The 24,330-nt window shown below is 40.5% G+C and overlaps 4 protein-coding genes and 1 long non-coding RNA gene across 7 annotated transcripts in view; 1 reads left to right on the top strand and 4 right to left on the bottom strand.

The window, feature by feature from the left end:
* The window catches only part of ints7 (integrator complex subunit 7), an 8,093-nt gene extending 1,320 nt beyond the window's left edge, over window positions 1-6,773 (bottom strand). Inside the window, exons 1-20 of the mRNA XM_008313034.3 lie at window positions 6,572-6,773; window positions 6,351-6,480; window positions 5,842-5,988; window positions 5,608-5,745; window positions 5,048-5,094; window positions 4,672-4,871; window positions 4,457-4,579; window positions 4,255-4,372; window positions 3,871-4,005; window positions 3,540-3,637; window positions 3,171-3,410; window positions 2,835-2,972; window positions 2,535-2,741; window positions 1,708-1,902; window positions 1,356-1,459; window positions 1,201-1,269; window positions 903-1,035; window positions 503-601; window positions 146-331; window positions 1-50 (exon numbers count right to left, since the gene is read on the bottom strand). Of these exons, the coding sequence (XP_008311256.1) occupies window positions 1-50; window positions 146-331; window positions 503-601; window positions 903-1,035; window positions 1,201-1,269; window positions 1,356-1,459; window positions 1,708-1,902; window positions 2,535-2,741; window positions 2,835-2,972; window positions 3,171-3,410; window positions 3,540-3,637; window positions 3,871-4,005; window positions 4,255-4,372; window positions 4,457-4,579; window positions 4,672-4,871; window positions 5,048-5,094; window positions 5,608-5,745; window positions 5,842-5,988; window positions 6,351-6,480; window positions 6,572-6,665 (2,651 nt within the window). The 5' untranslated portion in view covers window positions 6,666-6,773. The remainder of the gene's footprint in view (window positions 51-145; window positions 332-502; window positions 602-902; window positions 1,036-1,200; window positions 1,270-1,355; window positions 1,460-1,707; window positions 1,903-2,534; window positions 2,742-2,834; window positions 2,973-3,170; window positions 3,411-3,539; window positions 3,638-3,870; window positions 4,006-4,254; window positions 4,373-4,456; window positions 4,580-4,671; window positions 4,872-5,047; window positions 5,095-5,607; window positions 5,746-5,841; window positions 5,989-6,350; window positions 6,481-6,571) is intronic.
* A 2,490-nt stretch (window positions 6,774-9,263) lies between these two features.
* Window positions 9,264-12,408, bottom strand: LOC107988795 (uncharacterized). The gene is made up of 3 exons (XR_001760299.2): window positions 12,276-12,408; window positions 11,716-11,793; window positions 9,264-9,401 (listed from the first exon to the last, which is right to left on the bottom strand). It is a non-coding gene; the product is annotated as an uncharacterized LOC107988795 (long non-coding RNA).
* Window positions 9,294-14,136, top strand: rd3 (retinal degeneration 3, GUCY2D regulator). 3 transcript variants are annotated; one of them, XM_017033811.2, is made up of 4 exons: window positions 9,294-9,413; window positions 11,214-11,245; window positions 12,299-12,603; window positions 13,157-14,136. In XM_017033811.2, exons 3-4 carry the CDS (start codon window positions 12,314-12,316, stop codon window positions 13,521-13,523), a joined length of 657 nt encoding a protein of 218 aa, XP_016889300.1. In that variant the 5' UTR covers window positions 9,294-9,413; window positions 11,214-11,245; window positions 12,299-12,313; the 3' UTR covers window positions 13,524-14,136. The 3 variants fall into 3 exon arrangements, with proteins under 3 accessions (XP_016889300.1, XP_024912637.1, XP_024912636.1); XM_025056869.1 differs by having other exon boundaries at window positions 9,390-11,131; XM_025056868.1 differs by having other exon boundaries at window positions 9,390-11,245.
* Window positions 14,137-14,637: 501 nt separating this feature from the next.
* Window positions 14,638-17,598, bottom strand: LOC103380902 (pinin). The gene is made up of 7 exons (XM_008313036.3): window positions 17,434-17,598; window positions 16,656-16,728; window positions 16,363-16,509; window positions 16,174-16,235; window positions 15,979-16,065; window positions 15,818-15,907; window positions 14,638-15,714 (listed from the first exon to the last, which is right to left on the bottom strand). Exons 1-7 carry the CDS (start codon window positions 17,434-17,436, stop codon window positions 15,664-15,666), a joined length of 513 nt encoding a protein of 170 aa, XP_008311258.1. The 5' UTR covers window positions 17,437-17,598; the 3' UTR covers window positions 14,638-15,663.
* A 494-nt stretch (window positions 17,599-18,092) lies between these two features.
* The window catches only part of rhag (Rh associated glycoprotein), a 7,811-nt gene continuing 1,573 nt past the window's right edge, over window positions 18,093-24,330 (bottom strand). The window contains exons 2-10 of the mRNA XM_008313037.3: window positions 21,495-21,678; window positions 21,094-21,244; window positions 20,863-21,010; window positions 20,592-20,758; window positions 20,363-20,500; window positions 20,049-20,170; window positions 19,863-19,936; window positions 19,668-19,741; window positions 18,093-19,234 (exon numbers count right to left, since the gene is read on the bottom strand). Of these exons, the coding sequence (XP_008311259.1) occupies window positions 19,157-19,234; window positions 19,668-19,741; window positions 19,863-19,936; window positions 20,049-20,170; window positions 20,363-20,500; window positions 20,592-20,758; window positions 20,863-21,010; window positions 21,094-21,244; window positions 21,495-21,678 (1,136 nt within the window). The 3' untranslated portion in view covers window positions 18,093-19,156. The remainder of the gene's footprint in view (window positions 19,235-19,667; window positions 19,742-19,862; window positions 19,937-20,048; window positions 20,171-20,362; window positions 20,501-20,591; window positions 20,759-20,862; window positions 21,011-21,093; window positions 21,245-21,494; window positions 21,679-24,330) is intronic.

A 24,330-nucleotide genomic window follows, 5' to 3' on the forward strand; every position in this document is an offset into this window, starting at 1 on the left:
TGTGGCTCCACGCGCTGCTCGATCTCATTCGTTTTGGTGTCAAGCGGAATCTGAAAGGGAAAAAAAATAAACAGACTGTGATATAAACAGACACCTTTCCTGCCCTCTGCACGAAACAATTACATATACTGGCTGCCGAGCGTACTTTAAAGTCTGATCCACTCTTGCTTTGGAGAACGGACGTGACGTTGAGGCAGACCGACTGGATCTTCCTGAAGAGCCCTGGAGTTGAACCGTGCTGTACCACGCCCTCCACTTTGAGGGTCAGTTGCTGGGTGTTCTGCACTGGGATTGGTTCACTGGGAGTTCGAGGGGATGGAGAAATAGCGAGCTAGAAATACAAAAAGCATACTCTAGTATTAAATGATTATTCACGATTAAATTTACACTTTTTTCTCTGAGCCAGAAAGACAAATAACAGCAGTTAAATGTATGAGTTTCACCCCTGATTTTTTTTGTCACTCATTTTCAGCCAGTTATAGACAAAGTTACTGCTCTTTACCTTAATGCTGGTTGACTGGAGCTTCTGGAAGAAGTACCTCTGGAAGGACAGCGGAACTTTGAGCAGTGCAATGACGGCGTCACAGAGACAGCCTGTGTGCTGAGAAACAACGACAAATGTGATGTTGGCTTCACTGATGTGTCACATTTTTGAGACAATACATTAAATGTGGATACAACAACTGAAAAAACTGGTATTTTCATTTTTCAATATACTGTAGGATAAGGCAAAAACCACCCTGATTTAAGGCAACCAGGACAGGGTGCAGATATTTCTTTTATCATGATAAATGAAGGTGGCGCCAGAGAGCAGTGAAGTTGGACAGTGTTTCGGTGACAAAAGCAAAAGCTAGACCCAGGTTTGTTTGCTAATTTCACCATGAAAGGTGGGTACAAATTACCAGGTGTGACACTGGTGGGTGTTTCTTGGCCAGGCCGTCCACCTCCTCCAAGACATGATTGAAAACAGAAATCATGCGTCGCTCGTATTCACTCTCTGTTTGGACCGAACCCAAGGCGCCAGACTCTTGAAAACTACATCACGGGCACAGAGAGTTGATTTGTTAGTAAAACCAAAGCAACATCCTAAAGAGATGGTTCTAAATTGTTGAAGATTATTATAGTAATTTGGTGGTTTGTGTTTTGAATATAAATCAACTTCAACAATTACATGTCAGTAATTCAATTTTCAGGGCTCACCTGGCTGCCTGTGGATCCAAAATTAACGCTTCTATCACGTGGGAGACGAGCAAACAGCTCTGTTGTTGTCTGAACAGTGAGTTAAAGTCACATTTATCACACAAAACAAAAAAACCTTAGTGACTGAGGTGTAACTAAATCCCAGTTTAGGATACAGCTCCACGTTACGAAGAGTTGCATAATCAGCATCAAACGAGGACTGGTGTAAATCAGCGTATCGCGCTGCCAGACTTCTGAACTCGTCCATGCACACTTTCATCTGAAAAACAAAAGGTTCAGACCCAGGTCCCCGGTAGAAAATAAAAGCCACTTTTCATCTGTTCAAATAATATAACATTCATTTTGACTTTAAAAACGTTAGTCTTAGCTCTGGCCAATGATCTGCGCGACATATTTGATCAAAATGCTGACAGTGAATACAGTATAACTTTAGCCTGAGGCTGTCAGAACGCTGTCTGATAATGTATAAAAGGACTGATGTCCTGCTGGACACAGTCAGTGTTCCACCTGCAGTGAGATGCGGCCGCAGCGCTGCAGGTCGTTGCCAGAGGTGAGGGCGATGGTAGTGGCGATGGCGGGAGGCGGGCTGGTTTTCAGGCTGTTGCAGGTACAAATGAGCTGCGACAGGGCTTGAAGAGTATCGATACGCAGCTTAATGAAGTCACACTGGAACGTTAACGGGCTCAGTGGGGTGCTGGCAGCCTGGAGAAGAAGGATTAATCATTAAAGAGCCTTTATTAGTGTATTAGTGTAAAATCATTAAAGGTATATTCCAGGGATTTAGTTCCAAAGTTGTTGAATAAGTAGTCAATGATGAGGCCAAGAACCAGGCTTTTACATGGACATGCACTCACACTTATATTGAACACTTTAGGAGACACTCAACAATCTATACCGACATGGACATGCACTTATATTGAACACAGCCTTTAGGAGACACTCAACAATCTATACCTGCTTAAGATTATGATACATCTAAGGGATTTCAGAATAGACTTCTCTGACACCTATCTGGCATCACATCTGCTCCACTTCAACCAGGATCACAGTTGATGTTCAAAGGAGTTAATATTGCACTGGAACCAACTGGAAGTTCATGGCAATTGAACAAAGGGACAACCTTTTAAGATTTTGCAGATGTAACAAGGTTAAAGTTAATGAGACAAATCTGTGTCTCTGGCTGCTTCCAAAGATAATCAAGTACTATTTAGCAGTGTCTTAAAAATGCACAGTCCACACACTCTCAGCTGTCTGGGTGTCTGTGAGCTCCCTGCCATCACGGAGAAACTGTGGTGATGTATTTTGGAAAGCAGAGACCCGTCTGTTAAACTGACTGTGAGGGAGGCGATGCCCTTCTGGTAGGAGCGCAGTGCCTCTGCGATGGCGCTCATGGCTCCGCTGTAGTCTCCGTCCTCAACGTGACTCAGACACTGCTCGGCCTGGGAGAACTCCTTCAGGCTGTTGAGCCAAAAGTAGAAATGCTCTGAAGCCACACGCGTCCTCAGACTTTGGTACAGCTCACTGGAGAACTCGTGGCAACCCTGGAAGTGAAGGATACACAATAAACATTCCAGTGAGAGGAGTCATGTGGAGGCCTGTCGTCCTGTATACAAACACATTTCACATTTGTTTACCATTCTAGAGGCCTGCCGTGCGATGCGGTATACGGTCCAGCCGTTAGCGACTTTCTCCAGCTGCTGTTTGATGACTGTTTTCACTTCGGCCGACAGAGATGACTGGCTGGCTACAAAAATCACCGTAGCCAAGGAAACCTGCAGAAAAATAAACAGGGGCAGAAAATAGAGGAGATAAAGAAAAACACATTTCTTTGGAAAAAATCAAAAAAAAAAAAAAGAAGCAGATTGTGGACTTCAGGACCACTCTTCATCCATCCAGGAAGAAACACTCCTGCAGTGATAACTCTGCATTACCAGCTAAAAATGAATGCTAAATAAAGCCAAATCTCTCACCAGAAGCTCCTGCTGCTTGTCAGTGGAGGAGAGACTGGCCACTCTGTACAGGTCCACCAGATCTCCCAGCATTCCGTCACCCAGTACGGGCAGGTGGGTGGCGATGGCTGCCAGAGCGTGACACATAAGAACACGGGAAGAATCGCAGGACAAGTGCAGCTGGCCCAGCAGGAAGTCCACGGCTGATTGGCTGAGATGTGGCCGACTTTTCAGCAGCTTTACCAATGAGGTGAGGGCTGTCTACGGAGCAACACAAGACAGCAGAAAGACTGAAGTAAGATTTAGTTGTAAGATTTGTTCAAGTATTGTGCTGTTAAATCCAAACAGTTTCATTTGTGTTGTGACTGTGTCTCATTTGTCTGGACTTACTTTGAGTGTGGCCTGGGCACCGGGGCCGTTGTCCTGACTGCAAAGCATCAGCAGAGACTCCACGGCCAGAACTATTTCCTGCTCAAGTTGTGCTACATCTTTGTAGAGAAATACACACAGAAGCACTGAGCACAGAAGCAAATCACTGGAGCTAAATCTGTGGTAGAATCAGTGACTGTTGCCTAGCAAAGTGGTTCCCACGGGGCAGGGCCCTACACGTGAAATTAATTTTAGATTGCAAAAGTTGTGATTGATTTGTTGTGTGGTGTGTGTCTCCACAATAGCCCTTTGTAATAAGGGGGGGGGGGACCACTCGCCCAGTGTAGCTCACCATTTTCTGGACAGGACACAGTGATGTTGGCCAGGACCACGATCCCATGTGCAGCCACTGCCAGGTTGCTGTGGTAACAGCATTCCTGTGCCAGTTTAACCAGGTCAGTGAGCCGTGGGGCAACTGAAGAACCACCTGAATGTGGGATTAAAACACACATCAGTCCAGATCATCTGAGAGTTTCTCTTTCACAATACACAGACAAATGTACGGACAGATTAGTTATGATGCTACGACACTGATCAACAGCTGCAGTCATCGACTAATACCACACCAGGCCTTTATACCTCAAAATATCAGCACAAATACAGTGCAACATTAACCTGTTCCTTACAATACGCCACTGTTTTTGTTTGACTGTGGGTGTTTCATAAATGTTTCTACCTGTCATATTACTGAAGTACTGCTTGATTGCGATTGTTCCAGACAGTGTGGAGAGAACAGCCAACATTCCCAGCTTCAGGCTGATGTAAGGGCTGGACAGGGCACACTCGCACAGAGTCTGCAGAAGTAAACATTCATATTAGTTCAACCACCGACATGGAGAACCCAGGAGAAAATTCAGCTCAACAGCATAAAAACCTACTTGTGTGTTTTCTTTGATCCAAAGATGCGGAGCCTTCTTAGCCAGGAGCTTCAGGTCGTTGATTGCGAGTCTCTTCACAGCTTTTCTCGGGTCATCTTTCAGGTACTGAAGCAGAAGCTGCAACTGTGTGGGTATGAAAAATATCAATTAATAAGTCTCTTTTATGTCCCTAAACAATACAGGAAGGGAAAAAAATTAAATCTGATCCATCTTACCTGCTTTGGGATATCAATGAGGGAGGCGGCAGCCAGCTGGGTGAAGGTGTGCAGGGTGACGATGACCATGGGTGTAGAGGGATAGGAGTTGACCAGGTGCTGGAGAAGCTCTCTGCTGCTGGACGCCAGGCTGGCATCATGGTGCATGTGCTGCAGCATTGGAATCAACTTCAGCTTCAGGTCCACAGGTGTGTCCAGGCCTGGGTTAAATAAGGAGTTCAAAGAAAAAGAAAGACCAGAACATTTTTAACTTTTTTTTTCTCACTTCAGGAGTGTGAAACTCAAATTATCTGAGGAACAAATAGTGACAACAATGGCTGAAACAGGTATAAATGCAGGACCAAGTTGCACCAAAGTGGTTAAAAAAAGTCTCTACCTTGAATCATCTCACTGACTTTGTTGCAAATTCCAGCTGCGAAGTCTCTGAAAATGAGAACCAGTATTAAAACAAAACCTTATCTCCATCCATCCATCCTCGTCCGCTTATCCGGGGCCAGGTCACGGGGGCAATAATCTGAGCAGTGACACTCAGACTTCCCTCTCCCCAGACACTTCTGGAGAGTCAAGGCGTTCCAAGGACACACTGAAGCGACTACATCGCTTCAGTGTGTCTTTGGTCTTCCTCTGGGCCTCCTCCCAGTGGGACATAGGATGTAAATGCCCAAGCCACCTCAGCTGACTCCTTTCAATGTAGAGGAGCCTTAGCTCCTCTCGGGTGACAGGACTACTCACTCTCTCTCTAAGGGAGCGCTGTGCCACCCAGCGGAGAAAACTTATTTTAGCCGCTTGTATCCAGGATCTTGTTCTTTCGTTCATGACCATAGGTGAGGGTAGGAACGTAGATTGCCCGGTAAATTGAGAGCCTTGACTTTCAGCTTAGCTCCTTCTTCACCACAACATCATCTTATACTTTTAAAAAAAAATATATCTACTTACTTGGACTGTGCAGAGAAGCTGGCAGCAGCAAATATAGCAGCCTCTACCTCTACATTGTCATGAGAGTCCAGACTTTGGCGGATGCTGTGGTGGGCGTTCTTCCTCTCTGGGATGATGGAGGCCAGACTTCCAAGCATCCTTAATAGAAATAGAAACAGAGATAATGATAAAAGGCCCTTGATTACAAGTCAGCACAATGTTCATTACTGGTTCAATTTCACGAGCTAATATTACCTAAGTGTGATAGCTCTGGCCACGGGGTCATTGCTGTGGATGACTGAAAAGACTCTTTTGACAAATTCGTCCACATTGAGGATTTTCTCCAGGTGTTTCTCACTCTGTTGTGTAACTTTCAGTACACAGAGGCGCAGGAAGTTGTTCCTGAAAAATAAAACACAAACTTTAATTAACATTGAATCCCATCTATGGAATAACGTGGTTTTGATTAATTTTTAATAAAAGACTAGTAAATAGTTTTGTTGTTACAGTGACTTTTAGAATCAAAATGTACTCCCTGATACGAAATCTAGTCTTGACACCATCAGATGTTAATATTTCTAATTCTTTGGATAAGTTTAGGGCCTCTGCTTAAAAGCTTTAATCCAAATGCAATGATCTATTTTATAACATTGATAAACATATGTTTTACATTTGTAGCATTCTTGTTCGTTGTATATAGAGAATTACAATGACAAACTACTTATATTTTTGTTATAAAATCATCACAGTATCATCCTCCATACCCCAGTCTGAAGATGTCTGCCAATTTCAAAAAAGCTGAATTGATAAGAATGGGAAACGGATACTTCTGGAAAAGTTTTGGGAAAAGCACCACGGCCTCACACTGTTCTCCCAGTTTTCCAGATCGTAGACCTGCAAATAAATTCCACTCATCAATAAAAACGGTGGCGACATAAAGACCCAACAGTCACTGCTAACCCACTAGCATCCCCCGCTAACACACCTTTGTCCAGCTCCAGGAGAGCGGAATTAGCGTCGACCTCCTGTTCTCCATAACAGGCCTCTGACAGGAACGACCGAGCGGTGGATAACGACATTACTGCTTATTATTATTACTTTTCCGAGCTACAGTAAAGAAACAAACCTAGCCATTGGCTTAGACACGACTTTCATTGATAAACCGGAAGCCCTACACATTTCATTCAATCAGTTGCTGTGTATTTTCCTTTCACAATAAAAGCATTATGTTCTTCCGAATTTCCATTTTTCTTTTTTGAAGAGCATTGTCCACTTTTATTCACCACACCCCCTTTCCCCGTTTAGTATGATACGTTTTTCTTCCTTTATACCCAGAGACAAAGACATACATATGTTTTTTGTATTTTTTAACTAATTGTAAACACAGGCACATTTTTGGCCACCCTATTCCCCTACACCCCTCAACACCCCCGCCGAGCAACACCAAGCTTCAGAGTTACACTGAGCTACAAAAACACGTCAAATCTGTGACTGTCTTACAGACCATGAAGAAATGTCACAATTGGTGTCAGAGCCAGTTCATGGCTGGTGAAGCACTGACTATTTACAATTGTAAGAACCGAAAAGAGCATCTTATTTCACTATCCATACAACAGCATCACCTGGTAACGCCTCATCATCCATCAGTATTCCTCTTTCTATTACACTTACACCAACCCCATCAGTATTCCTCTTTCTATTACACCAACACAAACATATACACAGGAACATATTTGTTCTACAAAAAACGTTTCTTTTATAGAAATAGGAGGGATAGAGCACCCTTCTTGTGTCTAAGCAATTCATGTTTACTGTAAACAAACTAAAGTATAGATATGTGTGCAGCACAAATTTAATATTGACCTTCAGTATTTTTTTTATTATTTTAGGTAATTTTTCAAAATTTAAATTCTGGTGCTTTTATCAAATGTTGTCTATCAAAATGATTTAAAAAAATTAGGCCACTTTATAAATAACGTAAAAAAATAAAAGGAAGAAAGTTATCAAATACTAATTTTTTTCTACTTACTCTCATCTTATTTTTAAAAAACAAAAACTTTTTTTTTTCTACTTACTCTCATCTTGTTTTTAAAAAACAAAAACTTTTTTAAAAAGCGATTTTAGCCTTACCTTTACTCATAGATGAAGTCCATGGTTGTATCCCTCGGTTTTCCCTCACCTTAGCATTGTGGATGCTAATGTTTAGTCTCCGTTGCTCATCCAATGCCAAATCGATCCGTGAATCTCCAAAAGCTTTTAAATCTGTCTTCGAATGTTCGTGGTGATCGTGGCTGATCTTTCATGTCTGCTGAGGCTTCTTTGTACATTTTTCAGGTCATGCCGAGTTAGTCCATACGTAATCACATGATGGCGGTTTTTTGCAGGACAGCCGCACAGCCAGTCTTTTCGTTGTAGTTTGAAGCTAACCTTTTAGCTCCGACGTTGGTCTTCCATCACTTAGCATCATCTGTTTGAACCGAAAGTTCAGTTTTGAGAAAATGTTCGGATCAGGCAGTGCACAGAAAACGCTGTTTTTGACCTACTGCTGGATCTCGCTTGGCGCCGACCTTCAATTGCCTGTTGACGCCAGTTGGAGAGCACCTGTCAGTTCACATACGACCCCTCGAGGTAAGGCAGAGTACTGTTTGCGTCCCCGCTAATTGTTCTCTGCAGTTTATTGGCCGAGGAACAAAAACCCCTAAGCGTCATGTGACCCAATTGTGTTTGATCCCGAAATACTCAAATTCGGCGTTTTTTTACATAATAAAATGTCATAAATGTGTAGAGTTATACTGCAAATGCATCTTTAACAGAGATCAGTGGAAAATATTAATATTTATTTTATGTACTTTTTTCCTTTTTATCATAATGGCAGATGAGGCACTGCCTCAAATCAGTTCAATTGACCCACTGTGGCAAAATCGAAGGGAAAAAAATCGAAGAAAAATCAATCAAAAACTAATTTGCTTTTCTGTGTCCTACCTCTAATAGCTGATGACGACGATGACGAATCACACCGGTCTAATAGGTTCAGGCTTCGCTCTGACTCACAGGTGGGTCACGTGACCTAATCAGCTCTTACTGAGATAATCAGGATGATGGCGATGAAATGAAGCGCCGTTCTCAGCCTCATGCATCCTGCTGCCACCAGATGGTGCTGTGGCCGAATAAGTATTGTAACTGCTTTAGTACCCACGCGCAGTACTTAGGGAATTATGAAGAGGAAAAACCTGGACCTATTGTTTTATTAAAAGAAAAAAAAAGGAATATTAATTAACAGTAAAGACTGACCACATTGGCAGAGCCTTGAAGCCATAGATGGTTCAATCTGAATCAAAAAATAACATCAAAAAGGCTTAATTTTGTCTTTATAACTCATTTGTTTCTCTTCAATTTTAATTAATAGGTAAATATTTTTTTTTCTCTTCAATTTTAATTAATAGGTAAAATGCTTTACAGACTTTGAAAAAGTAAGTTTTGCTTTAGCTCACATAAATATTTGAAGAATATATTATGTATAGTCGGGCGTCACTGGTCCATCAGTTTGAGGCTCTCTCAGACCTGCTGTATTTAATAGTTTTAAAAGCTGTGATGTGTCAGAGCAGGTGTTTCACCTCCATTCACCTACATTAGCAAACTGTGGATGCACCGTCAGGGACGGAGTCACTGGGGGGAGGTAAACATGGGATTTGATAGATTTACAGGAGTTGTGCTGCCATCTGTGTGGATTAAAGGCTGAGTTGCTGACCACCTGTCCATCTGTCACCGTTGGAGCTGCAGTGACCACACGACTGAACAATCACACTTCAGAATGTCTGTAAAATGAGGTAAGTCATGAAGAAAGATTAATTTAAAACACGACCTTTGACTCTGCTTAATGATGCTTAGCACTGGCTCTGTGGCAGCCTAGCTGCCTATTACATTTCCAACAGGCATGTGCACGGCTGCCTCTGACTTCTCAGACCTCTGTTTGTACTTTGTTTTATTTATAAAGTAGCCTGAAGCATACAACAGCCGTTTCTCAAGTTGAAAATCAGATGCTTTTTTCCAGCCATCGCTGCTTGTGGTAGTTTATATTCTGTGATGAGTAAACTGGGTTCAAAGGTCACCCAGCTTTTATATCTTAGCAGCAGGAGGAAGAGAAGGAGAAAAGGAAGGAGGGTGATAAGGAGGAAAGGGAGAAAGGAAGAACAGATCTTTGGCAGATGTGAGGATTGTGAAGGATGACAAGTTTAACTTTACGCTGAAAGTGAAGAGAAAATGGCGCAGCTGCTTACACCTACACACAGAACAAACCAGCAGACCTTGAAGTCCACCTACACTCCAACGGCACATTCAGTCTTCATCATCCAACAGCTCACACTCGTCTCCAAGGACACCTCTGTATGTGATGCATTTTCTGACTCTCTATCTCTCTCATTCCTAACCTTAACCCTGACACTAAGCAGAACCCAACTCTGACCCTAACTCCAGCTCTAACCCTAACCTTCTCTGCGCATCAACCGTGTTTTGTAGCAGCTTGCAAGAACAGCTATGTTTATAGTGACGTTACTGCCACCTAATGGTCCTTATTTAAACAGGTGAATATTTCATATAGACACCTTGGTCACTTACATACAGGATAACACTGGTGTTTACAAGACCATTTATCATGTATCATTCTGGGGTTTTTTTCATCAGTATATTCTGTGTACTATAGCTTTGAGAGTTGAGAATGAAACAACAATAATGACCCAAACATATGGAATAAAATGACCCTTCACTCCTTAACTACCCCCTAGTCACTATACGAACCTATCATCTATGATCAAAACCCAAATACCATGTACTTTATTTCACTACAATGTTGACCAACATTCAGGCTTTAGAAGAAATTAGGTTCTGCCTCGTAACAACCAGGACTTCCAGGAACTGGGCATTCACTGGTCCCTAAACAAATCAGCTGGTACTAAAGAGACAGGAAAAACAAGTATGCATGCACACACACTAATAGACACCTCTGCCTGTAATTAGCAGTTGTTGGCCATTGAGCCTTATCATCAGTAGGAAGTAATTTTCACATGAACGACCTCTTGCAGATGTGGCAGCAGCATACACACACACACACACACACACACACACACACACCCCTCACTGTCACACTACACTAACCCTGTCCTCTAAGCAACAGGCTTTGAATTACCTCTGTCCCCTTTATCTGCCTCTCCATCGCTCTCCAGCTGATGGAGCTCATTGTGGAGGGAGAAAAAAAAAAGCCTGAGAGCTTCACTATGGCAACGGCAAAATGTAAAAAAAAAAAAAAAAGCTTCACAAGTACTTCATCAAGGCCTGTGATCCATCCAACAGCTCCCCAACCTCCTGCAACAAGTAAAGACAGGCCAGCAAGGCTCCAGGGAGCTGGAGGAGGAAGAGAGGAGGAGGAGGCGAGAGAGAGAGAGAGAGAGAGAGAGAGAGAGAGAGGGAGAGATAATACATAGGGACTGGAAGAGCACGGAGAGAAAATCCTTTTCTCTTCTGCCTTTCAGTCAGCCTGTCTTGTCTTCTGGTCAGTGTGGATTTTATAATAATTCTACTTTATTGACGTATAAAGCCTCATTATAGTTTTTATTTTTTTATTTTCATTTTAGAGTCCAGGGCAACTCCAGAAAAGAATAACGAGGTAAGACGATATAATTGTTTTTTTTATTCCATCTAACGCCAAACAACCCAAACGGTCCTGACCGACTGTTTCTAGAATGTTAAACAGGGTTTTCAGCACAATAATTTTAAGAAAAAGTAAGAATGAAGAATTATTGACTTGTTTTCCAGGAGACAGCATTTAACCTGTTTTTTTCTGTTGCTGCTGCTACAAACATTTGGGTAATTAAATCTGCCCCATTAATTAAATATGTTTAGAAATAAGTATAAATTTGATTAGAATGAAATCACCCAAATGGATCTGAATTCTTTTTAAAGAAAATCAAACAAACACCTTTTATGTAGGATTTTATAATCATAGCATAGGAGTATATAATTAAAAATAAATTACAGAATGCTCATAACACACACAAGTTTGTTATAAAAATTAGTACTTCTTCTATAAATACATAGATACAGGAAATCTGAAAAAAAAAAAAAAAAGTTCCTTACCCAAACCTTGATCTTCTGACTCCTCCCGTTGTGTTGGACATCTGGAAACTCCAGCCTCATTTCAGACAAACACACACACTGAAATACAATTATTTGGTCAAAATTCAATCATGTTTCAGACTATAACTAAAATAAAACTAGCTTTTGACAATTACTGTGAATTGTGTATTTTAAATATCCAATAAAAAACCAGACCATAGAACAATAACAGAGACACAGTCAGTTTGTCCCAGTGTTCTACACAGTAAATTAAATCAAACATTAAAATCCAGACCTTAATTTTCCTCTGGATATTTTTTTTTCTCAGTTTGGTTTTGAAGCTGCACTGTGTCTGACTGTTGGACAGTTAATCAGCTCAGTCTTTAAATAAAGACTGAGGCTGACACTAATCTCACTGGACTTCTCTCTGCCCACAGAGAGCACTGCTGTCAATAAAATCAATTAAACATTACCATAATTACTATTTCCATCTAATGCCACTGACCCAGTAAAAAAGTGAGTCTAATTTGTCCGTACCAGGCTTTCTGTTAACAGTCCATTATTTCAGCATGATTACTTACGCTGAACGTTTCTCCCTCATCAGTGGACCGCCAAGGTCATGGCCTCCTGGCTCAGCTGGAACGAGCCTTATTACCGGAGCTCGCGGCGCGATCCTGCCGACGTGGTCAGCGACACGCTCATGTTTGAGTTCAGCTGGCAGCTGAAGGAGGCAGAGAGGCAGCAGAGGGAGAGGGAGAACGAGTACCGACGAATGAAGACAGGAGTGGACTACAGCTGGTTGGCCAACGTGCCAAGCTCCAACTACACCATCAGCACTGGAGAGAGGCTAGGCCTGGAGGATCTCTGCTCCAAGGTGCCGCCGTCCTGCTGTGGACTGGTCATACTCAAGTAAGGACATGGTCACGGTGGACTGAGAGAATGAGGAGGAGGATCGCCAAATAAATGTCATTCAGAATAAAGTAGAAGTCAGATGCAGGTGTGAACAGGGATCCAGCTGTTAGGATCTCAGCTCCTCTGCCTGTCAGGAGTCAAAGAAAAGCCCATTAGAAAAAGATATGCAGCAGCTGCCACAGTGGTGAGGTGCTGATTAATGTCAACCTGCAAAGACTGTCACTTGTCAGTACAAAAAAAGCAGTATAAAAATAGCGTGTCAATTAATCAATGCTGTTTTTATTTTACTCCTCACTCTAAAAAACCAGACTGCTTTATTGTTGTTCATTAAATACTTAAATTAAATGTGAAACACAACATGCATGCTTCATTTCTTGTATTATTAATTGTATTATTCTATAAACCTATTCTCCACATGTGGACTTCCAGACTGTTGTTGAAGTAGATTTTGATCAGCTCTTGGCTCAGTTCAGATCAAGGACCAGGACTGAGCAGTGAGCTAATTGACTTCATAGCTCAAATTAAATATATCTGTCTTTGTGTTGCCAAGGTTTAGGGAGGTCATGCAGACCAACGAGCCCGAAGTGCAAGAGGTTCCCGGCCTTTTCCGCTCCGTTCTCCTGGAGTCTCTGGAGCAGCTGAAGGAGGAGCAGGAGGCTCAGCGACTCGCCCGCCAATGGAACAACAAGCGGGCCATGAGCATGTCCCTTATCAACTTTAGGTCCAGGATCAGGATCAACCCTTTTGGGAGCACAGTGGGCTTGACCTCTGCGGTATCTGACGGAGCCGGGATGAGCGACCTGAAGACGGTGTCAGAGGATGTGGAGCGTGGGATGAAGAGGAAGGAGCAAACCACAAGGGTGTGGAGCATGCCTGACTTCAGGTACAAGGGATCCAGCAGCAGCAAGGTGGTTTGATGTGAGGCCTTCAGAAGGTGGTGAAGGTGGGACACAGCTGCTGCTGCTGCTGCTCCACAGGATGGAGGAAATAAGGATTGGTGTACACGGCTCAAAATTCATCATCATTCTGATCAGTCGGGTATCATAATGAAGAGGCCTGGTAGTGTATAATATATATTTTCATAAGCACCGTGGTGTGAGTCATTTTTTAAAAATCTGGCACTCTGGGTGCTGCCACTCCTACCCAAGAGACCAGAAGGGCCTGTGCTAAGTGCTGCGTTCAAGTGGCATTGGTATAAATTGGAAAAAATACTTTGTGACTAGAAACAACTTGTTAACAGGCCACAGTATTTTAAATACCCCCAGTTTTTCTGTATATGTGAAGAACTTATCCAGTTTGCGTTTACATAGAAATGTTTGAATGTTACTTGTCAGTGCATTATTTACATTTGAAATTGTGGAATGCACATTTTCACGTACATTTTTTTTATTATTTATTTCATTATCACTCTTATTCGATTTTTTGTTTATTTTATGTCGTATTAAATCCTGATGCAAAGTATTTCAGTTCTAGAGGTCCTTATTTTTATATATAATAGATAATATATTTAACTTGAAAAGCTGGCTGTATCCTTTCTAATGCTTAAAATTTGGAACACCAGTAAAATCTTATACTAATCAGTTCCTGTAAAAGTTAAAAATGACAAAAAGTGCACTCATTTGCCTTAATATTTACTTGCTATTGAATTGAAAATGTGTTGTACTGTACCGACATTACAGTGGCAACAATGGTATGACACTTGTTAACCGTTGATTTATGTCGCAAACACACGACAGATGCTAACGCTTCTGAAACAGTGGAGATATGTTTACGTGAGGTAGAGCTAACAAGACAAGTAAAGAAGTAAAACAGACCTGCAGTATTCTTTTTAAGAACCGTTTCCCATGCAAATTGAACCAAATTAGGCCCAAACAAAACGGTAGTTGACAACAACTTGTTGTGACACTCATATAGGACCTTAGGTACTGTGTTCTTACTTCAACTCCGTGCACCTGCGAGTCCATTAACGAGCCGCGGAGCCACTCCCGTTGTCTACTTTCCAAAATAAAAGATTACATGAATTCTTTACAGTCTAGTCACATTAGGTTTCTGCTTTATTTTAACACGCAGCGTCGGTAAAGAGCTTTACGCAACACTTGACATTACCACGAGTACCTTTTGTGCCAAAATTGAATACCCGCCACAGATAACGCAGTTCTGATGAAAATATAATAATTATAAACATTACACTAAACATCGACAGGGATTTGTTTTGGCACGTTAGACATACATCTAAATCTTTCCAGCATTTTATTGTCCTTTTTCTAAACTTGGTACAATCCAACACAAAATTTTCACTTATCACATTTTACAAAGAGGTGTTTATAGCAACTCTGTCTTGTTAAATTTCTAAAAATATCAGTTTGGAAGTAAGAACACCGGTTACATTGATATTTGACATGTTAGAACACAGAACACATTTGTTCCCTTGTTTAGACAGTGGAAATCGAGAGAGACTGTAATGTCTAAAATTGAGTTAATAAAGGTTATGAAAATCTTCCTGTTTACACATTCAACTGTTGGTGCTATGGTTACGGTAAGGAATCCTCAATGTATCAGAGAGTAACGGTAAACTTGGTGAAAGAAAGAACGAAAAATTTACATTTCTGTTGTTGGACTTTCTTTCCAATTCAAAAAGTACAGTTGTGGTAGATAGCCACATCACAATAATTAAAATTACAACTTATAAAAAAATATTTGTTGAACTGTCAGTGTTTGATAAGCTTTGATAAACTGTCTGTTGGTAATTTGTTCTTCAAAGAGGCATCCCAACATTAACCACATGCTTAGCTGAGACGTCCATGTTCTGGCAGTTGAGCTCATTTCAAATAGTCTTTTGTTGATTGGAATAACTCAAAACAAGCGCACAGGACACATTCCAATGTGACGCAAAAAACTTCTTCTCCAGCTGGGTCAGTGCTGCCACCGTGTGTCGATGCAACGTGAAGTAATCACGTTCCCCAAACAATCCTCAGTTGTGATGTACTGTGATCTGAAGTTGTTGTTTCTTACTGCTGTTCTGGTCTGACAACACCTTGAGCAACGTTCACTGTGACATCACAGAGTAGAGTTCAGGAACTCCAATAGTTCCGCTCGATTTTTGTCTCGCTAGAGAAAAAAGACAAAAAGTGCAAGTGCCAGTTATACCAAATCAGTTTCTAAAGAAAAAGAAAAAAGAAACCTGGATATCAACAAAAACGTGTGACATTACCTGTTTGTCTTTTTTTGATTTCTTGACTTTCATCTTAATTTTCTTCCCTGAAATCATGCTATAGTTGCCCTTTTTCTTGTCTTTCAGGTACTGAAGGAGAAACACATGTGTGAAAAAGATGTGTTTGGACCTGAGATCACCTAATGTTCAATAGCGACTACCTTCGAGATCTGCACAGGTCCAGAGTCCTCCTCTCCTTTAGTTTTCTTGTCTTTCTTTCGTTTATGCCGCTTTTCTTTCTTCCCCTTCTGTTCACAGACACACGGTTTGTTTTTCAGTAGATGACTTGAAGCATTCTTATTTACTTTTTATTTCTTATTTATACTTCATTTTAAAAAAAGGCACAAAAAAAATACTTTTTTGTGTTGTTTGTCCTTTTTCCTTTTCTTAGACTGCTTCCTGGATTTGCCACGGGAATCTAAATAAATAACACGATCTTGTGAGTCCAACTGAACCATGGACATATAAATTGTTATACCAAACTAAAAAACCCCCAAAATAACAGGTAGGAATGTTTGTCTGCACTGATAGCACTGGAAACTTACCACTGCTACTGGAGCTACTTGGACTGCAGCTGGATGAGTGTGATGAACTTGATGAAAACGATGCTGATGACGAGGAAGATGATGAGGATGAACTGGAAGAGGATGAAGATCTACTACGACTTCGCTTTCGTTTCCTTTTTTCACGCCCTGAGAAGAAAAATAAACGACATGGAGTCTGAAAAAAAGTGGTTTATATAAAGTAAATAATATGTTTAATAATAATAAAACATTTTCAAAAGTACACTGAAACGTCGAGAAATAAACACAGACTGTCTTATTTGAATGTTTCTTGCCTCTACTGCTTGATCTCCTCCTTTCTTCTGATCTTGAACTTGAGCTTGACACTCTGGACTCTGTTTTTGTTGACTAGATACAAAGAGCAACATCAACAATGTGAATATTTTAAAAGGTGACAGGTTCAATGCAGTTAACATAAGAAGCCTCAAAAGTCACTCATAAATTCAGCTCTATGATGTAGCCATGTCAGTGGAATAACATTTTACAAACATGCTGCAGATAATTTCACCTGCATTATACATACATAAATGTATAAATTGTGCTAAAATGTCATTTTTTGTAATGTTGAAATTCCGCAAAAACCAATATAAAAGAAGAAAATAATTTATACGAGACCTATCTTTTTGGTATATTTTTGTTGACAATGGTAAAAAATAATCGTACCTTGGTTTACGTTATAAACATCTGTTAACTCTTTAGATGCCATACATTATTTCCTTAAAACCAAACATGATAATAACATAACATACATTCACCATAATTCTTGCTATGTTTAACATCACGTACAACGGGGTATTATTTACTTTAATATAGTATCGATTGACGATTGTACAACACCTCAATAGCAAGAGACCTAAGCAAACCCCGAGTAAGTAAGTAAAAATACTTATTTTTGAGTGGATGATTGTGCTCTCTAAGGTTCAAAACACTTGATGAAGCTTATTCAGCCTTTATCGCTTCTGCAACAGGCTTTACTGAAACTGATGCTACATCACGCCTTCAGGTATATTAAAAAAACCTCCACAAATGTTAAGGTTAAAAATAACAACTCACCATGGCTTCTGGAAATAAGTGTGAAAATGTTTATGCACAGATATAGCAAGATTTGGAAAAATAGAGAAATAAAATGTAACGAGTTTGTACTTATATCTTGTTTGTTAGCATTGGTTGGCAGATACGGTAGCCATTTTGTAACCCCTAATGCACCGCGAACGGTGACGTTTTCAAACAAGAAGAAGAAAACTACAAGGAGACTTCGACAGCGCCTTTGAAGGGCGAAAGAGAAATAACACCCACAAAAAAACGAAGAAAACATTTAAAGGGTTATTCAAACGAAAATAATACTTAATAATATATAATAATACATATGAACTTAAATTGTATATATAATTAAATAATTGTTTGTTTACTTACATTAGAATACAATATATACGTTTAAGCAATAGAAAAAAATTGATAAAGTTTGCAATCTTTGTTTTATTTGATAATAAATTGAAGATACATTTTCCAAACAGATTTGTTTAATTACATGAACAAAATATCACCAAAACCAAAAATCTCAACCCTTCACAGTTTAATTAAATAATTACATAGATTTTCTTCATCGAAATAATTTTTAATTTCCATTAATTTGTGTAATTTTTAGTTTTTCTTTTGCTCTTCAATTTTGTGAACTTTTACTCATACTGACAGAAAAAGCACACACACTCTGCTATTGTACAAAAACATTTATTTGTACATTACACACATTAGGCCATAGGTACACCTGCTGTATAAAAATATATGATCTGGATGTGTTTGTGAGGTCTGGTCATCACAAGTCATTGACAAGCTCAAGCTTTTTCACAAAAACCTTCTTTTATTTTAACCTTTGATTGTTATCCAAACACAGTCATTGAAAATAAACTCTCCTGGATCCTCAATGAACCAGAAGAGCTTCAATGCTGTGTTATACTGAACACCAGTGGTTATGACAAATGTTTGACACAGAAAGCTATCCATCAGTGACTCACATTCAGAGGGAAATGACAAAAAAAATAGTTGAAATAGAGGCTTTTCTGTACCAATGGTCTTCGTTTAAAATGTTAGGGCTTAAATAAACTAATCACATCAGTTCATTAGATTAAAATGTAGATAAATGTAAGAATACACTTAATGTAAAAAAGGCTGCCCAGCTTTTAAGCTTATAAAACAGCTCAAAATGCAATCATTGCTCAGTTATGAGAGACTTGAAGGGACATGACAGTTACTGGAGTTATTAGAGTGTCATCAGACTGTCTCTGTCCACTGCAGTGCCGGACTGTTGGTTTGGAATTATGACTGTTTCAGCAAGATCTGGGCACAAGTGAGGTAACATAGAGGAACTGTGTTAAAATATAAGAGAGTAAGTACATGATGTAAAACATAGAAGACATGCTTATAATATTATAAAATAAAGGCAAAACACATCTAAGAGCTGTAAAATTCATGGGGCTGCTAATGGAGCTACTGTTGTGTCCTTTGGATGTTTTGGGTTAATTCATGTATTTAAAAAAATAAGTAAAAGAATAATCCCTGACTGTTGATTTCATCTTTCTCCCCCGCACCCAACCCCCCACCCTCCCGCACCGCCAACCAAAATGGCACTACAGTAAGTAATTAAGTTAGCATCTTCTCCGTGTAAATGATTTACTGCCACTTCTGATTAGAAACAGAAAAATTATTAATTGGTCCAACTGTGTCTAATTCTTTTCCTTCGCAGTTGTTTCGTTTGGCAGTTGGTGGTGGGCACTTGTTTTCAAGCCTCGGCTTTGTTCTTTGAGTGATCGGCTTGACCCAACATATCCTCATGCTCCTCATGCTCCTCCTCAGGAACCTGCAAAAAAGGAATTTTATTTATTTCAGGAACTACTCAAACTGAGGCCTGGGGTAGAAATACACACAGGCACATATCATCTTCCACAAACATGTTAGAGTTCAAATGTTTCAAGTCAATGGAACTCTGTAAGAAAAAAGGGGGCATCACATCAGAAATATAAAGGCCCATTACTAAAGGGTGGCTGAGAGTAAGCTACGGCACAAAAAGATTTTCAAAATGTTACAATTCATGGTGTCAAATGTCATATATTGTGAACAGAATGAACAAAGCCAGAATATTAAGTTTGTCTTCTACTAATTCACGTAGCCACCTTGGTGTCCAACCTGACCCCAGCCACACATTTTCAATAACTTCAACCACACATCTACATCTTTCATTTCAATTATTGGACACTGAGCAGGCAGGGATGATAAAGTCTCATATTTCTCACCTCCCAGTAAAGAGAGTCATCAAAACAGTTCTGGTCTGGAGGCTGTCCCCAGAATGGCAGTTTCATTATGAAACCTGGAGACAGAAAATGAATTATTTGTTCAGTTGTTCTCATGTAGCCACAAAGATTTTTCACTGTTACACCGTATATATGTGTGTATGTGTGTGAGAGCTTTAATATCACACTTTCACTCACCAGTGATTGCTCCTCCAACCAGAGCAAATCCAAGGGATGAACCCAGGGCAGCAGCCTGCATGGTAGCGCTACCTCTGATGATAAGAAGGAGAGAGAACACCACTGTTAGCTGGAGTAGGACAGGATTTCAAAGCTGCAACACAGTAAGTAGACATACTACTGTATATGAGCGCTCACAGCTCTTACTTATTTGTCTTTCCCAGAGCCACAGCCACTATACCAGCCAAACCGCCCAGGATTCCAGGCATGCCATGCAGATTGTGGACACCGCAGGTATCCTGGATGCCCAGGTTGGATGCCAAGATTGGCTGCAGGAGGAAAGAGATGTTTCATCTCACTTTAGAAACAGTATACATCCATTTTACAAATAATACAACTGAAAAGGGGGAGTCAGATATTTTTCAGCTTGACACTTTTATGAAATTGTGTTTCCTGCGAACAAAGACCATTTATACACATTTTTAACTGGAAATGATCATCAATTCCACTTGTTGACTCACAGTGAGATACTTGAAGCCGAGGGTAGAGATGACGCCAGCCACTAATCCAATCAGCATGGCTCCAAATGGTTCAATGTTCATGTCAGCGCATGTTCCCACGGCAACACCACCGGCCAAAGTAGCATTTTGAATGTGGACCTGACAGAACATAAAGGATATGCAAATAAAAATCATACATGTTTGTTATTTTTCAGTTTTAATTGTTGGAAAATAAAGGCCACTTTCCCACCATGTCCAGTTTTCCTTTGTGCTCGACGAGGCTGGAGATGGCGTAGGCAGAGAGCACACAAGTAGCCAAGGAGAGGTAGGTGTTAATCACAGCAGTGAGCTGAGGGAAGCCCGGGTCGGCGATGGCCGAGTTGAAACTGGGCCAGAACATCCACAAGAAGACGGTTCCTGTGTTGGAGCACGACCAAACACCCTTTGTATAAATCACTTTTCTAAAGCGTCTGCAAACTAAGGTTTGAATTAATTCAGTCCAACGAGCCGGAGGTTCTTACCAATCATAGCAAAGAGATCCGAGTGGTAAACTGATCCCTCATTGTCGTGTCCATTTTGCAGACCGGGGCGGTAAAGAACTCGAGCCACGGATAGACCAAAGTAGGCTCCAAAAGCATGGATGATCATGGAGGCACCAACGTCGTTAGCCTGTGGCAGGAGAGTGGATTTAAAATGACAGGAGTGTGGTCGTGGTATTGAAATGCAAACATGTGCCGCAGAGCTTCACTCACGTTCAGAATTTCAGCCACCAGATGTTCGTTGATGGAGAAGATGGTGATCTCCAGGATGGTCATGATGAGGAGCTGCACAGGGCTGGTTTTACCAAGAACAGCTCCAAAGGAGATGAGGACCGTGGCTGTGCTGAAGTCAGCGTTGATGATTCTGTTTTTACATTAAAAAATTAAAAAGGACAGAGAATAAAAGCTCCTAAAGTGACACAGACAGAGGCTAATTATATTTGGTATAAGTATTCACCAAATGTCCCACTAAGTTCTGGCTGTTGCTCGGCTAAATGGGTATTTTGTATATCTTTAAACGGCTGCCATCATACATCTGTAATGCTGTAACATATACTGTGTGATTCTCTGGCATAAGGCACAATTTTCAACCACTCAATTTTGTTCTGTCATACTTGAAGATGCTGATCTTGATCTTGCCATCCTCCATGTGCCACAGGCCTTGCATCAAAAGGCCCCACTGCAGGCCGAAGGCCGCCAGGAGTAAGTTGACCCCTACCCTGCTGACCCCATATCTCTTCAGAAAGGTCATCAGGAAGCCGAAACCGATGAAGATCATGACGTGGACGTCTTGAAACACTGGTGACAGGAAAAGATTGGTCAAACGATGAAACAGTTTGTGGAGATATCCTGAGAATTCAAGAAGGTAGTTTCCTCCCACAGGAGTCGTATTGTTAGTCGTGACCTGGAAAAGCAGTTAAAGCACAGGAAACAGGCTGCTGTGGGTTTTGTTTGCATCTTAGGACCTTTTAATTAGAAGCGTCTGATTTTCAGTTCAAAGTCATGAAGCATCAGTGAAGGAACTTCTTTGGCTGTTAAACAGAGAACTTTGTTTCCCTCATTTTATCTTAGACTTTACAGAATGACATGAAGGAAGACTTTTTCTTCAATGCTTTTTAACGTGCGATGATGATGAAGGTCATATGAAAAATCGATCAAGGTGGAGAACAGGTCCGTTTCCTCACTCGGAGATCAAGATTAAAGCATCACTATATTATGAACCGGACACATTAAACGCCTTTGAAAAAGCCAGTCTTCATTGTGGAGACGAGGATGTTTGCTCTTAATTCTAATTCTTTAGAAGAGCGACGACAAAAACAGATCCATTCTTTGACGTGAGTTGGAAGTCTGAAGTCAACAGGAAATTCAGATTTTTAACCTTCACCTAAGATACATTTTTAGGAACATGTTCAGACGATTAGACCATAACAAATAGACGTTAACTTGGGCGTGAACTTTACCGCTGGCACACATCAACCAATCAGAAGCTTTTCCCTTCATCTTCCCTTTGACAAACAACTAATGTGTACATTTCCATGCAGCTAATCAATAACAGTGTTTGCTTTTCACCTCAACCTCCACGGTGATAAGACGGAGCAGGCAGTGTGTCGTAAATACTTCTCATGACAACAGAACAGTCATCACTGTGGGAGAGTGTTCAACTGCAACGTGGCAGAATGACCGGTCATTTAAGACAGTCACCTGGACAGTCATTCCTGTACTGTAGACCAACAACAACACTGTGACGGCGCTTCATTTAGTTTAAAAAACAAAAAATCAACAAACACATTCACTCCAATTCGATTGTTTGCTGCCATTCACTGTAAAAACCTTGTAATTGAACATCCCTGTGCTCCCCCTGCTGTTGGAAAGAAGCTACTGTACAGTATGTGGCTCCATGCCCAGATGTTAGGTAATGCATCAGAGGAATCATGTACAGATAGGCGTGAGCTGAGTGCAGAGGAAGAGAGAATCCCCCAGGACTGACTGCACTTTACTGATCCAATCAGTGCTGGTCAAACATTTTTGGAGGAGAAGAAAAACATTTTTTTAATCACTTTGACAACATTTTGTCACTACCTCCAGTGTATATTTCTCTGCTGATTTATCATGGAGCTGAGCCCTTTGTGTTACTGTACATATGAATGCATTCCATCACATTTGATATATTATCCAGTTAGGCTGGTGGCTCATAGTTTTTATAGACATGACATTATTATCCAAACAAAGGTAAGGTTAAAAAAGAAATCTGTTTGTAACTGAAAGATTTAATAGATTTTATTGTCAACTTTGGAAGAGTTGGAAGATTCTGGATTTTGCCCAGAGAAACCTCAAAATATTCTCTTTTGATTATCCTTTGAATTAAAAAACAAAAAGTCAATTCTAAGGGAATGTGTTTTGTAAAAAAAAATACACAGAGTTGTACTCACACAATCCTGTGACCAAATTTGAATTCCACCGACAGTTGCAGTACTGTGAAAAATACTTGAAGTGGTTTCTTTAAATTTATTCAAAATGTCTTTTAAATGAGTGTGAAAAGAAATCATTAAAATTCTGAAGAAACATAGTTCATCATCCAGTGCATTTTTAAACCCGTACACACAGTAAAACACACTTTTTTACTACGTTTCCCATGCAACATTAAGAGCTAGGACTCATATTTGATTTTATCAAATATTATTGGAATAGCACCATAGCACTACAACCTAAAAAACTCTGAAATGTATCACTCAAAAGGTCCTAAAAATAATCTGAATATAGAAAAGATAGGTTTAAAAAAGTTTTAGAAAACATTTTAATATAAACGTTTAAACATTTCAATTAAGACAAGTTTTTGGGTAAGTGCGTTCGTTAAAGTCTAACATTTTACAGACATGGAATAAAAGTGAGCAGCACTGGTAACGGTGGTTTTAAAAACATGGCTTTGGTCACAAACACTGCTCAGAACTTCACCATCTGAGGTTGAAGATATGCTGAGCCTGAGCTTTATCTCCACTGGTCACACCTGCTCCACCCAATCATGGTAGGGCTTTCATTCAGTGGAAGGGCAGTTTTCAGTCTGCACACACACAAAAAAATACACAAAAAACTGCTCCAAATAACATGTTGTGTTTCACAGACTGTCTTTGTGTTAGTGGCACTAATGTGAGTCACGTGTGACCTGCAGCGTGTGAGCCCTGACTCTGTCCTCCGCAGGATCCTCAGCTGCGTGAGTGTGAACGGCCTTTAAAGGCAGGAGAGAATGTGACCTCCGTGACTCACTCCAGACAAACAGCTCCATATTTCTTCTAAGTAATAAGGGGAAACTGCAGCCTCAATAAAACAATCAGCCGACCCCCTAAAGAAGTGACACACAAAGCTTCACTTCAAAAGTCCACTCAAAAAACAATGCTTGAAGGAAGTTTCCGTTTCTCCTTTTTCTAATCTGCAGTTTAAGAAAAAAAAAAAAAA

Source organism: Cynoglossus semilaevis, chromosome 7 (genome assembly GCF_000523025.1).
Source record: "Cynoglossus semilaevis isolate Cse_v1.0 chromosome 7, Cse_v1.0, whole genome shotgun sequence".
Taxonomy (NCBI): domain Eukaryota; kingdom Metazoa; phylum Chordata; class Actinopteri; order Pleuronectiformes; family Cynoglossidae; genus Cynoglossus; species Cynoglossus semilaevis.